Genomic DNA, 14751 nt, shown 5'->3' with positions numbered 1-14751 from the left:
GCTGCGAAGAAAACGGATGGTGGTTGTGAGAAAAATGGTGACTAGAATTAAAGTTTAGATTATTTCCTTCACTTATTACGAGTGGGAAGTTGAGAGGGCTTTTTTATTTCCTCCTTTTTTCCCTTCCTTTCTTACATTTTCCCCTCGACATTGAAATAAGGAGCATGGTTACCTAACGGGAGGTATAGAAATGAATTAATAGGTACTTATAATAGGTTGTATAAAAGAGTGTGCTGTATAAAAGAGTATAAGTATAAGAATATTAGGAGTCAAGATTGATATAGTGGATGTATCAGTGTAGTAGTTGCAGTATGAGTGAATATGAGGCAAGTTATGAGGCGTCAGTAACAAAATAGTGAAGAAAATTGAGTGATTGACAAATGACTGACTGATTGACTGATATGGTGAAGGTATGGTGAAGGGAGCTCGTGTGGCGAGGTGTGGTGATGGTGGTGGTGATAGAGACAGTGTGATGATGGTGGGAACATGACATGGTGGTGACTGAGTGTAGTGGTGATAATGATGGTGACAGTATGGTGAGAATGTGATGTAGAGGGCTAGAAATGAGAGAGAGAGAGAGAGAGAGAAATCGTTGAGCAGTGCAGGTGGCCAGGCAGAAGCAGAAAAAAAGTAACAGAAAGAGAAAAGGAAGCAAAAAGTAAAGGAAACGAAAAAAAAAAGATTGAAAAAGCTTGACGGAGCGGAATGGGAAATCAGAAAGGGAAACATCAGATGAGGGTCAAAGGGAAGGAGGAAAAAAAAAAAATGGAGAAAAATGGCCACAGAAAAGAGAGACTAGAAAGGGAAAGGAGGAAAAAAGAGGGGAAGAAAAGATGGGGGAAAAAAAGTTAGCAGCGAGAACCTTAAATTTCCTCAGCCGGTCTCGTGTCAGTGAGCGAAATAAGAATACATGAGAAATTGCTGCTATTCATCTTGCAGCTCAAAATTGGGGTAGTGGCAGCAGTCCCCTCCTTTCCCCTTCTTCCCCCCCTCCCTCCCTTTCACCCCCCCATCTTCCCTTCACCTCCTCTGACCCTTCAAATTCCTCCCCGTCACTGCCCCCGACAAAAAATATTCCATGCTTCCTTCCCTTCTCTCTTCCCTTCACAATCCTCCCCACTGCCCCAAAAAATTCCAGGCTCCCTTTCCTCCCTCCCCTCTTCCCTTCACTCCCCTCTAACCCTTCAAATTGCTCCCAAAGATAAATAAATCCATGCTCCCTTCACTCTCCTCTTCCCAACCTCCCCACCCCTTCATTCATTCCATCCCATTTCTCCTCAATATTCTCCACAACCCCCACCAGTGTCATCCTGTAGTATATCTCTCCCTCACCTCATCACCTATTTTCTTATCAGTTTCTTATCTTTTCTTCCCATCATTATTACTACACTGCATATTTCTTCCCCCACTTATTTTATTTCTTTCCTCATTAGTTTTCTTTTGTTTCCCTCCATCCATTGGTATCACTATGCTGAATATTTCTTTCTTTGATCTATTTCACTTCTTTTCTTGTCAATTTTCTTATCTTCACCCCTCCATTTCTCTCACTATGCATATCTCTTTTTATCTATTTACTTATTTTCTTATCAGTTTCCTTTTCTTCCCTTCCCTCCATCACTAACACTATATTGAATATCTTTTTTTATATTTTACTTCCTTTCTTATCAGTCCTCTTATCTTTTTCTTCCCACTACACTGTTTCTTTCTTTTATCTATTTACATTTCTTATCAATCTTTCCTTTCTTTCCCTCCTTCATCACTACCTTACACTGCATATCTCTTCCTTCATCTATTTACCTTCCTATCAATTTTTTTCTCTCTCTCTCACCACCACCATTACAATCTCTGTCTTCAATCTATTTACCTTCTTTCGTATCAGTTTCCTTATCTTTCCCTCCTCCATCAGTATCTTACACTGCATTTCTCTTCCTTCACTTATCTGTCTCGTATTTTTATCAATTTTCTTATCTTTCTCTCCTCCACCACCGCCACTGATTACATTTCCCACAATCATTACTTTCTTTCGCCCATAAAGTGTTAATTGTAATCTGCAAAAGCCGTGAAATTACTTATTGTTAGTTGGAGTAATCACTGACTTGTTATTTGGGTTCTGATTTGCTTTTAAACTCCTTGATTCGTGGAAAAATAAGGCCAAGTTAATGAAGTCCTGTAATGATATGCAGAATGAATTAAACAGATGTCGCGCTGGTGGAACGTTTGATATTCCTACCCTTACTCGTTTTCCATCTTATTCCCTTCACCACCACCACTACCACTACCACCACCACCACCACCACCAGCACTACCACTACTACTACTACTACTACTACTCTACCACAAGCACCGTCTCCTCCTTCCTACGTCTTCTCTCTTAACCCTTCAGTACTGGGACGCAATTTTATCTCGAGTTTTGTGCACGATTAGACTATTTTAGTGACATTGGCAAGGGTATATGGAGGTCAGAAGATTAATGGCCAGGGTCTTCACTATTTTAATCCCCACATAAGTTTCTGAAGCTTTATAAAATCACGACAGAGTAACCAGAATCAATGTGGCAACGTGTCTTGGTACTGAAGAGGTTAATTCAATACATATTTCTGGCTTTCACTTCCACCCCTGTCCACTTTTTAATGCTGCCTCTTCAGTAACTTGTAATCGCCACCACCACCACCACCACCACTACCACCACTACCACCACTACTACTTCACTGTTTTCTCCTTCTCCTTCTCCTCCTCCTCCTCCTCTTCTTCCTCGTAACTCGGTGCATTTCGTCCCCTTTATATTTTTTCCTCTTTTCCTCTTTTTTCCTCTTTTCCCCACATTGAGTCTATCCTTTCTCTTTTTCCTCCACGTAAACTTTAGCTTGTCTTCTGTCGCTCGTTTCCTCCTCTCCTCATTCGCTATTTTCTATTGCTTCTTTATCTACTCCTCTCTCATTCTGTGTACTGTTCATCGCCTCTTATCTTTCTCCAATATTCGTTTCTCCATTCTTTATTATATTTATACTTTATTTCCTTCTTTCGTATTATTTTTCTTTGCCTTTCAGTCTTTTTCTATTGGTTCTTTATCCTCTTTTCTCTCATTCTGTGTTTTTTTTATCGTCTCTTCTTCTCTTTCCAGTATTCGTTTTTCCATTCCTTCTTCGTTACATCTTTTCCTTCTTCCGTTTTATTTTTGTTTATCTCGTTCGTCGCTTTCCTCTTGGTGTTTCTTCTTCAATTAGAATTTCTTTTTTCTCTTCCGTTCTTTTTTTCCTGCTCCTCCTCCTTTTCCTCTTTCTCGTCCTCGTCCTCGTCCTCGTCCACGTTTTACTCCTCTTCCTTCTCCTCCTCCTCCTCCTCCTCCTCCTCTTCCTCTTTTTCTTTTTTTTCTTCTTCTTTTTCCTCCTCCTCCTCCTCCTCCTCCTCCTCCTCCAGCTGCAGCCTATAAAGCGCCCTAGGTACTCTACAGCGTACAAAATTACCTTCACTCACGCATTTTACACAGCCATTCTCAGCCGCAACACAGCCTCCCCGCAGCACACCACAGCCTTGCCTCCGCGTGTCCCTTGCCTGCATTCCCACACACCGCCCGCCCCTTCCCTCCTCTCCATGCTGGTCACTCCTCTGTCTCTCCCTTCTCCCCACGTAAAGGGCTTCACATTTTTGTCTCCCTCTGGCATTCTCAACGCTTCCTTTCCCATCTGACACACACTGACACGAGGGTCTAATATTTTTTCCCCTCACTTTCTCCTCAACTCGCGTATCTGAGGTCTATTTTCCCTACATAATATTTTTTGTTAGCTTTTTATTTTCTTTTTCTCTTGTTACTTTCAATATTTTCCACTGTTCATGTTCTTCCTATACGCATTCCCATTTCTCTCTCTTTCTCTCTGTCTCTCTCTCTCTCTCTCGCCCATCTCTTCTCCGCCCACGTCCTCGCTCTCCATCACCCTCCATCACCCACGGTTTGTTAATCAAGGGCTACAGCGAGAAGGAAGAGGGTTTGTCAAGGAGAAATATGCACTGCTGACGGAAGATTAATACAGCGCAGAGTCACAGATGTTTCCGCGTGTTACTTGGCCTGTTTCAACTGTTTCAACTCCTGAGCCTATGTTTCTTGACCTTTGTTCCTGTGGTAGTTGGATGTTGTGTGTGTCCCCTCCCCTTGTTCTTTTCTTCCCTCCTCCTCTCTTTCTATTCTCTCTTTTCTCTCTCTCTCTCCTTCTCTCCATTCCTTTTGTCTTATTATTTTTTTATTTATGTATCTATTTTATTTATTTATTTATTTATTTATTTTATTTATTTATTTTTTTTTCTTTGCTTCTGCGTAGAGTTAGATGTTTAGTTCGCCTCCCCTCTCGTCTTGTTCTCCCCTCATCTTCTCTCTCCTCTCCTCTCTCACCTTCGTCTCCATTCCTTTTTGCCATTTTTTTTTTCATTTTCACCCGTCACTATCTTTCACCTTTCCCTTCCTCTCCCATTCTTAGCGTCACCACTGCCAGCACCTTTCACCCATTCCACATTCCTATCCCATTCCTACCCATCACTCCACTGCCATTCCGCTTTCCGCATTCCTTCTCTCATTTCTAGGTTAAGGGAACGCGAGGAGGGACAAACAGCAGCAGACACTTTGCCCCTCACAAGACTAAACTAATGTAAAGGTTTCATTGATCTCTTATTTCCTCCTTTCCTTCTCTCTTCGCTTCTCATTTACTCTCTCCTCCTCGATCTCCTCTTTTTTTTTTTTTTCCCTTCTTCCGTATCTTTGTCTCCCCATCATTTGTTTTTCCTTTGTCTTCTCTCTTCTGTTGTTTGTCCCTCCCGTTATTCATTTTTCTTTCATTCATCTCTTCTATTTTAAACTCTCCTCTCTCTCTCTCTCTCTCTCTCTCTCTCTCTCTCTCTCTCTCTCTCTCTCTCTCTCTCTCTCTCTCTCTCTCTCTCTCTCTCTCTCTCTCTCTCTCATCTATACATAACACTCATCTTCTCTTCCTCCTTCCTTTTATTCCCAACTCCACCACCACCACCGCCTCATCACTCATCTCTCCTCCTCTCTTTCTTCTCCCTCAGTTCTGGGTGAGTTACGTGCCGTGTGAGGCCCAGCGTTTGAATGCCGTGCAGCTCACCATAGAACAGATCGACCTCATCAAACGCCTCATTGAGCAGTACCCAGAGGACCTGCGTTTGGCCACCTCTGCTGACGGTAAGTACTCGCTGGCTCTTGTGGGTGTTCTTTGGGCTTTGGTCGCTAGTGTGATGTGTGAGATGGTAAGGTTAAGTTTTGTTGTTAGGTCCGTATTGAGAAAGGCTTTTGTCTCACCACGATTGTTTTCCAAGGCCACAGAGATGCTAAGCGGTGTTTTCAAGAGTGTTTTTCTAATTATTATTGTAGAAATCTTGTCATTCTGTCTCTAGAACCGTAAAAACACCCTTGAAAATGCTCTGTTCTCTCACCACGACTATTTTCCAAGGCCACAGAGATGATAAGCGGTGTTTTCAAGAGTGTTTTTTTTAATTAATAATGTAGAAATCTTGTCACTCTGAGCATAGAACAGTGAAAACGCCTTAAACTTGGTGTAAATCTAAGTAAACCCTCTTGAAATTGTGGAGGTTAGGTTAGGTTAGGTTAAGTTAGATCATTTAACCTAATCTAAACTAGCATAACTTTCATTTAACCTGACCTAACCTAAATTAACCTAACACAGTTTACCTAACCTAACGTAACTTTCATTAAACCTAACCTAACCTAACCTAACGTAACTTTCATGAAACCTAACCTAACCTAACTTAACATTACCTAACTTAACCTTTACCTAACAAGATCATAACATTACCTAAGAAAACTATGAGGATATTGTTAAATTAGGTATATTGAGGGTTTATATGGCAACACTGCTTAGCACCACCACCACCACCACCACCACCACCACGAGCAAGGATGTGGAGGTAGCAGATGGCGATGATGAAGAGGAAAATAACCAATAATGGGAGAAAAAAAACAGCCCATACAGAAGATGAGGAAAAAGAGGAAAAATCTATAATATCTCTTAAAGGGACACAAAGTTAATCAAATACTGAAACTGTGGCTCCATTTTCTTTTTTCTTCGTTTTTTTGTATAAGAAAGTCATATTACTCGTTCTCTCTCTCTCTCTCTCTCTCTCTCTCTCTCTCTCTCTCTCTCTCTCTCTCTCTCTCTCTCTCTCTCTCTCTCTCTGTTTTCTTCATTTTTTGTATAAGAAAGTCACATTACTCGTTCTCTCTCTCTCTCTCTCTCTCTCTCTCTCTCTCTCTCTCTCTCTCTCTCTCTCTCTCTCTCTCTCTCTCTCTCTCTCTCTCTCTCTCTCTCTCTCTCTCTCTTTCGGTGTTCTTAATTTCATCAGGAGTAGGTAAAAGGAAATGGGTGATTATCTAGGTGTATTTTAAGGCTAATGACGGGCGGGTACCATTTCCTTAAGATTAATGGGCGGCGAGGCGGCTCAGATGGGCGGCGGGGTAAAAAAAATATTGGTAAAACTTGTCCCATTTTTCTTGCTACACAATGTTAATTAGGCATTTTTCCGAAGGGGATGAAAAATTTTTATTGCCGTCCCCACGCCACACCCACGACACCCGAGGCATCCCCCCAGTGACGCCCTCCTACTCCTGCAACACGCTATAACCACATCCTGCTACATATCTTTATACAGCCCTTCCTATTCTGTCCCCTACACTACTGCAACACGCTATTGGTACACTATGCTGGCCACTACACCTCTGCTACACTGTCTTACACCTCCCGATTACTTGTTACCACATGCTACACTGCCTTACACTCCTCGAACACTCGCCGCTACACTGCTACACTCCGCTACACTCTCAAACACTTCTCTGCTTCATCTCCACTATTTCGAGTTTTGGTGTTTTTACGGTTCTAGAGGCGGAGTGATAAGATTTCTGCACTATTAACTGGAGAAGCACTGTTAAAAACCCGACTAGTCATCTCTGTGGCCTTGGAAAAGAGTCGTGGTGAGATAGCAAAGCGTTTCTGAATATGGACATTTGTTACACGGGACCACCACCACCACCACCACCACCACCACCACCACCACCACCACCACCACCACCACCACTACTACTACTACTACTACTACTACTACTACTACTACTACTACTACTACTACTACTACTACTACTACCATCACCACCACCAATAACCTAACCTAACCTATAAGGACCATAGCTACTACGAAAAGCGAACACCACCAACAACACCACCAACACCACCAACAGCAGCAGCAACAGGCCATTTCGTCAGTATAATATCCACAGTTACCGCCGCCGAAAGAATAATAAAATCCATCACGGGGCGCCCCACTTCATTTATGGGCTGGCCTCGTAATGCCATATTATGTACCGTGGCTGTAAATTCCCCTTATTGCACGGATGGGAATGAATGGGCGGTAGGGTTTGAAGGGGAAGGAGGAAGGAGGATGAAGAGGGGAAAGAGGGGAAGAGGGGAAGTCTCTCCACATCCCCCGCGTGACTGTATGGTAAGTGAGGGGAGAGGCAGCCAGCGAGAGGGGATAAAATTGAGTATTAACAGGGGAATCAACAAAAGGTGGGTGTTTTTGGTGTCAGGAGTGTTGGTGATGTCCTATACGATGCTTGGCAATTCTAGTGACAGATTTATAAAGTGTTGGCAGTATTAATCTCTTCTGTACTGTGACGCATTTCTACCTTCAATTTTGGGTTAGGTTAGACGATTTTATTTACATTAGGAAGAGTCTATCGAGGTCAGAAAATGAATGCAGAGAGTCTTCACTATTTTAATCCCCCCCCATAAGTTTCTAAAGCTGTATAAGATCGCCAAATAGTAAGCAAAATATGATAATACTGAAGTGGTTAAAAGGAGAAGCAGTCTTGTGAACCTGCAGGCTGATCATCTCTGTGGACCTTTGAAAACAGTCATGGCGAGAGAATAAAGGGTTTCTGAAAGTGAGTATGTCTGTTCTGTGCTTTGGCTGCATGTGTGTTTGGCAGCATCACGCGTGTCATTCAATGGAGTAGCGGGTATTACTTTTGTGGAGAGACTGAATAATGAATAAGCCGCTCACATCAAATACAAAGTTCATGCATTCAGTAAAGGAACAGTTATCATACTCGCTGCCACACTGGACACACTCCATCCGGAAACTGTTGATGTGTTTTTGTGTCTTTGCTCACTTCTTTTTTGTAGTTTTTTTTCTCTTATTTTTTTGGTTGATACGGCTGGACAGTTCATAAGCACACACACACACACACACACACACACACACACACACACACACACACACACACACACACACACACACACACACACACACACACACACTCGGCTCACAACCGAAAAGGCCCGGGTTCGAGTCCCTGGTGCGGCGAGGCAAATGGGCAAGTCTCTTAATGTGTAGCCTCTGTTCACCTATCAGCATGTAGGTACGGGATGTAACTCGAGGGGTTGTGGCCTCGCTTTCCCGGTGTGTGGAGTGTGTTGTGGTCTCAGTCCTACCCGAAGATCGGTCTGTGAGGTCTGGTCTGAGCTCGCTCTGTAATGGGAAGACTGGCTGGATAACGAGCAGACGACCGTGGTGAATTACACACACACACACACACACACACACACACACACACACACACACACACACACACACACACACACACACTGTACATTTATTACAAACTAATGGGAAAACTTGCGACACGAAGCTCCCTGAAGGTGAAGTGCAGGGAAGAACACCGCCAGCCGCCGCCGCCGCCCGCCGTGTGTTGTCTGGCCGGGATGAATAAGTCACTCCGTAACCTCGCCACTGCTGTTTTTGTTGCCTTTCCTGTAACCAAATAATGCAGACGTCCCACGCGGTAGTTTATTTTTTTAATAGATTAATCAGGTTTGAACTGTTACGGCTGGGAATATCTATTTTTAACTTCTTCAGTACTAAGACGCAGTTTTACCTTAATTTTCTGGATGTGATTAAACGATTTTATTTGCATTAGGAAAGGTCTATGTAGGTCAAAAAGATTAATGACCAAAGTGTTTACTGTTCTAATCCTAACATGTGTTTCTGAAGCTGCATAAGATCGCCAGGATAGTAACCGCAATGAATATGGAACCGCGTCCCGCTACTCAAGAGATTAAAACTGTAAGAACAACAGAAAATATTGAAGAAAAAGTGTAGAAGATAAGGAAAAAATAACTGTTTAAAAACTGGTAGCCAAACGGATGGTGTGTGTGTGTGTGTGTAATTCACTGTTTGATCTGCTGCAGTCTCTGACGAGACAGCCAGACGTTACCGTACGGAACGAGCTCAGAGCTCATTATTTCCGATCTTCGGATAGGCCTGAGACCAGGCACACACCACACACCGGGACAACAAGGTCACAACTCCTCGATTTACATCCCGTACCTACGCACTGCTAGGTGAACAGGGGCTACACGTGAAAGGAGACACACCCAAATATCTCCACCCGGCCGGGGAATCGAACCCGGTCCTCTGGCTTGTGAAGCCACCGCTCTAACCACTGAGCTACCGGGCCGTGTGTGTGTGTGTGTGTGTGTGTGTGTGTGTGTGTGTGTGTGCATTAAGAGCAATTGTTCCCTCCTTGGTGAGCCGCTGGCAGGCAATGTGGGCCAGCTGTGTTGCTGTGTTGTTGGTGCAGCACCGGTGCAGTTCACTGGGAAGGTTAAGTCAACACTGATCACCGCGTGTTGTACATGAGCCAATTAAGCGCTCACGGCGCCTGGAGGGGAAATAAATCAGTCACTCACTTAATTAACGTTTTCAATTTATTTTCGGCAATTCCTCTTAATTATACACGAATTAATCCCGTAAAGAACTCCTCTGTACACGACACAGACGCGGCGCCTCGGGGAGAAGATGTTCTTGATGATTGCTGGCGATAAAGCAGCGGTATTTCATTAATCATCTTATTATTACTGTTTGTTGTCTGTCACGTGTAGAGAATGGTCGGTGCTGAAACCTGGAGTGTTTTGTAGACTCAGTAATTCTGTAGTAACAACCTGGATTGATCTGCCCTGACCTCCAACCTTCCCAGTGGTGTGTGTGTGTGTGTGTGTGTGTGTGTGTGTGTGTGTGTGTGTGTGTGTGTGTGTGTGTGTGTGTGTGTCTGTGTCTGTGTCTGTGTCTGTGTCTAATAATAATAATAATATACGGTTTATTAGTTTGGCAGTGCAACAAAAAATTTACACTGAAAATGTACAGGGGGACATTAAAACAATGAAATGCTTAACCTAACTATGAATCTAACTTAACCAAGAATTCACTTATTGATTTATTCATTTATTTATGGCTCGCACCATAGTGTGTGTGTGTGTGTGTGTGTGTGTGTGTGTGTGTGTGTGTGTGTGTGTGTGTGTGTGTGTGTGTGTGTGTGTGTGTGTGTAATCTACCGCGCCGCACTGCCCACACTTGATTGATTGCTCATCCAGGCGCCGTAGAGTGGGAGGAGCTGGCCTGGTGCTGCTGGCGGGCCCATCAGTCGTGCAGGCGGTGTGGTCATAACAAAGAGGCAGCCGTGGGGAGGTTCAGGCTTGTATTCAGATATGCATTGGTCTCTAACCACTTCATGCTGTTTTTAACCCCTTCAGTACCATGACGCATTTTCATATTCATTCTACTTACTATTTGGTGATTCTATACAGCTTCAGAAACTCATGTGGGGATTAAAAATCGTGAAGACTGTGGCCATTAATCTTCTGACCTTCATAGAGCGTTCCCAATGTCAATAAAATACACAAATCTCAATGTAAAAATGTGTCCCAGTACTGAAGGGGTTAAAGGTCTCACAGATAATTAAACGGGTTCTCACGAGTGTTTTTCTCTCTAATGTGGAAGTCTTGTTGATTTGGCACTGGAATTGTAAAAAGACACCCTAAATAACACGTGTAATTTCAACCAGAGCCTTTTAAAAATAGTGGAAGTGCGGCGCAGGAAAGTTTCAAAATACGGTCCACAGTAAGATGGAGGTGTGTTGGCGTGGAGGCTTTGAACTGTACATTGTGCGAGGCAATCATAGCACGTGTAATGTAATGGCAATGAACGCAGGAGCTGTATAATCTTGTATGATAAGTGTGTATTTTTAAACCTCTGTGTCTGCTTTCATTTTGAGGAGGTTTCAAATTTCACCACGTGTCTTTTTTTTTTTTTTTTTTTTTTTAGGTGTTTTTATGTTTCTAGAGGCAGAGTGGGAAGAATTCTGCACTATTAACTCTCACTCTCTCAAACGTATAAGCTTATTTTATCTGAAGATTTCTGCACTATTAACTCTCTCAAACGTATAAGCTTATTTTATCTGCACCATTTTACATTTCAATTTTTCTAACTGTGGTGTGTAATTGTGATCAATAAACTAAACCAGTTCCAACCATAAAGAGTGAGAGTGGCTGAAATGTGGCCCATAATAGATAGAAGCATTATAGCTGCTGGCATTACTTACTGTTCCCGTGACAACCACACTCAGCTTTATCTTCTCACTGCCTGGCCTCGTGTGGGACTGTGACTGTGAAAAGCGAGGTGTTCTATAGTGTGTCTACTCTAAAATGGCTCCTGGATTTCAAACATTGTAGCTTATTGATAACGTAATTGATTTGATGTGAATAATACTTACTTTCTGTTGATCAACGCACTTATTACAATGACAGCTCACGGTTTTCCTCAAGATCTGACAACCTGGGACGACACTCAAACCGAGACTCAGGAGCCAATTTAGAGCAGACAGACTATAGTGGCGTCATTTTGATAACTCTCAAGAAGGGTAACACATGGAAACGTTTTATTTTTAGTGTTCTTTCCTCCACGCCACACACCAGCGCAACACACACACACTACAATCAGAAAACTTGCAATGTATTGGTATTACCGCAAGACAAGTTTTCCAATGCGCCACGGAACACACGGCTGCCATGGACCAATCGCCTCTGTTTCAGCTATTTATGGAACACTCACGCTAGTATTGCACCAAGATTAAGATCACGAGCTGCAATCACCACAACTAAACTAAATATTTCACCAGCACACTCACCACCCACACCGCGTTCCCTGGTGGTGCTTATATTTTACTGGTGATCATTGTTATTATTATTATTGTTATTATTATTATTATTATTATTATTATTATTATTATTATTATTGTTGTTGTTGTTGTTGTTGTTGTTGTTGTTGTTATTGTTGTTGTTGTTGGTATGATAATTGTGCCATAACAAATTTTCCTCGTTGCAATGGCGGATATATTTCAAAACATTCCATATAGTTTCCATCATTACTAGACTTTGTTTTTTTTTCAGATAATTAGATGATTAAAAGCTTAGCAGTGTCCATGAATCACCATATCGGAAATACGCATTTAATTAACACACATTTCATTAACCAAAACCACATTTACCATCAGCAAAATGTAGATAATGTAGACTCTGGAACTCGCCACCTGCTTCTGTATTTTCAGCTCCCTATGACTTGACTTCATTTAGCCACATCAGTACCATGACGCATTTCCATATTCATTCTGAGTAGTATTTAGTGATTTTTATACAGCTTCAGATACTAATGTGGGGATTAGAATAGTGAAGACTGTGGCCATTAATCTTCTGACCTCCATAGACCCTTCCTAATGTCAATGAAATGGTCTAATCGTACACAAAAACTCAAGGTAAATATGTGTCCCAGTATTGAAAGAGATTAGGGAGGTTTCAAGACATTTATCTCTTTATTTCAGCAAACTCTCGGACCTGCAAGGGAACTGTCAACTAAGTGAGCCTTTTTTTTTATTCGTTATATGTTGCACTTATCCAGCTTTTCCCTCTTACATTGAAAAAAAAAAAAAAATGAGAGAGGCCGCCGTAGTACAGTTGAACCATGCGTGCTTTGGGGTCCGAGGGGTCTCCAAGCGCACGGGTTCGAATCGTATCCACGGTCCTAATGTAGGTTGGGCTTCCTCACTCGGGGCAATGGTTTCCAAGCGGGTGGGCTCTGAGATAGGAGGTACCCCAAAAGTATATCCTTTAGCCCATAAATTCCCGTGAAAAACCCACAAGTTCCCGGTAAAGAGTGAACAGTAACCGAGTATCAAGAATTCCAGTCCTGTGAGAACGTTACTCATTCCAGCATTGCGCGGCGGCGGGGCGGTGGGTCAGTCCATGCTTGATGAGTGGGATCGGCTGCTGAGGGAGAAACATTGCCGGCAGATTATAACACGAAGAATTCAGGAGCAGGTTGGAGAGGTTGCCGGTTTGTGGCGCGGAGTGTGCTGGAGATTAGGAAGAAAGGCGAGGAGGGAAATGACGACGTGAAATGCTGTTATGTAAATGAAGAGAGAGAGAGAGAGAGAGAGAGAGAGAGAGAGAGAGATTGTTTGGCATGCAAGTAAAAAAAAAGAAGTGAAAGAAAAGACCAAGAGAGAGAGAGAGAGACAGACAGACAGACAGACAGACAGACAGAGAGAAATAGAGAGACACAGATTAAACAAGAAATTACTTAGCATATTGAAAGAAAAATAACAAAAGAGCTTCAAAAAAAAAAAAAAGCTTCAATGAAAGTAAAAATTCAAGTAATACTGACGAACTTTTTTGGGGAAATGAATGAAATGTAGATAAGCCTTGAAATGAATGAAAGAGTGGTCGAATTGATAACAACTACAAAGACAAACACGAACTAAAAATAAAAACACAAACTAAAAAGAAAAAAAAACTAACTAAAGACACAAAACAAACATCATTTATGGCGACAAAGTTCATCATTAGACTAAAAGAAATGGAAATAGAAAATATGATAACCTGTGTGTGTGTGTGTGTGCGTGTGTGCGTGTGTGCGTGTGCTGACTGTTATTTGCGTGTTATCAGCCAGGTTGTCAGAATGGCTTTTGTACCTCGTTGCTTTTTTTCCACACTCCTGATTTCCCTTCATATTTACCACAATTTTTCCCCTGGTACTGTTTTCATGTTTCCCTCTCCTGTCTGTCTGTCTGTCTGTCTGTCTGTCTGTCTAAGTGTTGCATATTTGTTTTGGTTTAATTTGCCTGTGTTTCTGTCTGTCCCTGGCGTTTCTCTCCTAGTTTACTCCTGTTACTGTTTTTTTCTGTCTGTCTGTCTGTTTGTCTGTCTGGCTCTCTCTTTGATTATTTTTATCTCTTGTTTTTATTCCAAATCTCTCTCTCTCTCTCTCTCTCTCTCTCTCTCTCTCTCTCTCTCTCTCTCTCTCTCTCTCTCTCTCTCTCTCTCTCTCTCTCTCTCTCTCTCTCTCTCTCTCTCTCTCTCTCTCTCTCTCTCTCTCTCTCTCTCTCTCTCTCTCTCTCTCTCTCTCTCTCTCTCTTTTAATTATATGCCTCGTCAGCTTTATTTATTTTTCATCTCTCCCCTTTCATCTCCTCTTTGTCTTCATTTTTTTTCCTGGTGTGGTTTTAATTTTTTCCTTCCTCGAACATTTTTTCCTACTCGTCACTTTACATTTTCCTCCTCAACGTGTGCTTTATCTTCCTCTCCGTGTTTTCTTTCCTTCCTTTCACAGTTTTAATTTATTTTTTTCTCCTTGTCTTTTTTCCCCTTTGAATATTTTCCCTCTTGATGTCTTCTCTTTCTTCGTCTTCTTCTGATTTTTCTTCCATTTTCTTTTATTCTATAATTGATCTTTCTCGTGTCTGTCCCATTTCCATATTTCTCTATTATCTTTTGCCTCCTTTTCATCATGTTTTCTTTCTTCTTTCCAAATCTGCCTTTTTCTTTTTCTCCTCAATAATTCCTCTCC

At 42.2% G+C, this 14751-nt stretch overlaps 1 protein-coding gene across 5 annotated transcripts in view; it reads left to right on the top strand.

Annotated features, from left to right (window-relative positions):
- LOC123509785 (dipeptidase 1-like) overlaps positions 1-14751 on the top strand; it is a 216360-nt gene that overhangs the window by 150902 nt on the left and 50707 nt on the right. For all 5 annotated transcript variants that reach the window (XR_006676283.1, XM_045264327.1, XM_045264328.1 and 2 more), the window contains one exon: positions 5053-5185. Coding sequence is in view for 4 of the 5 variants with exons in the window: in XM_045264327.1 (XP_045120262.1) it covers positions 5053-5185 (133 nt within the window). In the remaining variant the exon portion in view is untranslated. The remainder of the gene's footprint in view (positions 1-5052; positions 5186-14751) is intronic.

This window comes from Portunus trituberculatus, chromosome 27 (genome assembly GCF_017591435.1).
Source record: "Portunus trituberculatus isolate SZX2019 chromosome 27, ASM1759143v1, whole genome shotgun sequence".
NCBI classification, from domain to species: Eukaryota; Metazoa; Arthropoda; class Malacostraca; order Decapoda; family Portunidae; genus Portunus; species Portunus trituberculatus.
Note: the sequence above shows the minus strand (reverse complement) of the source record. Positions and strands in the feature narration are given on the sequence as shown.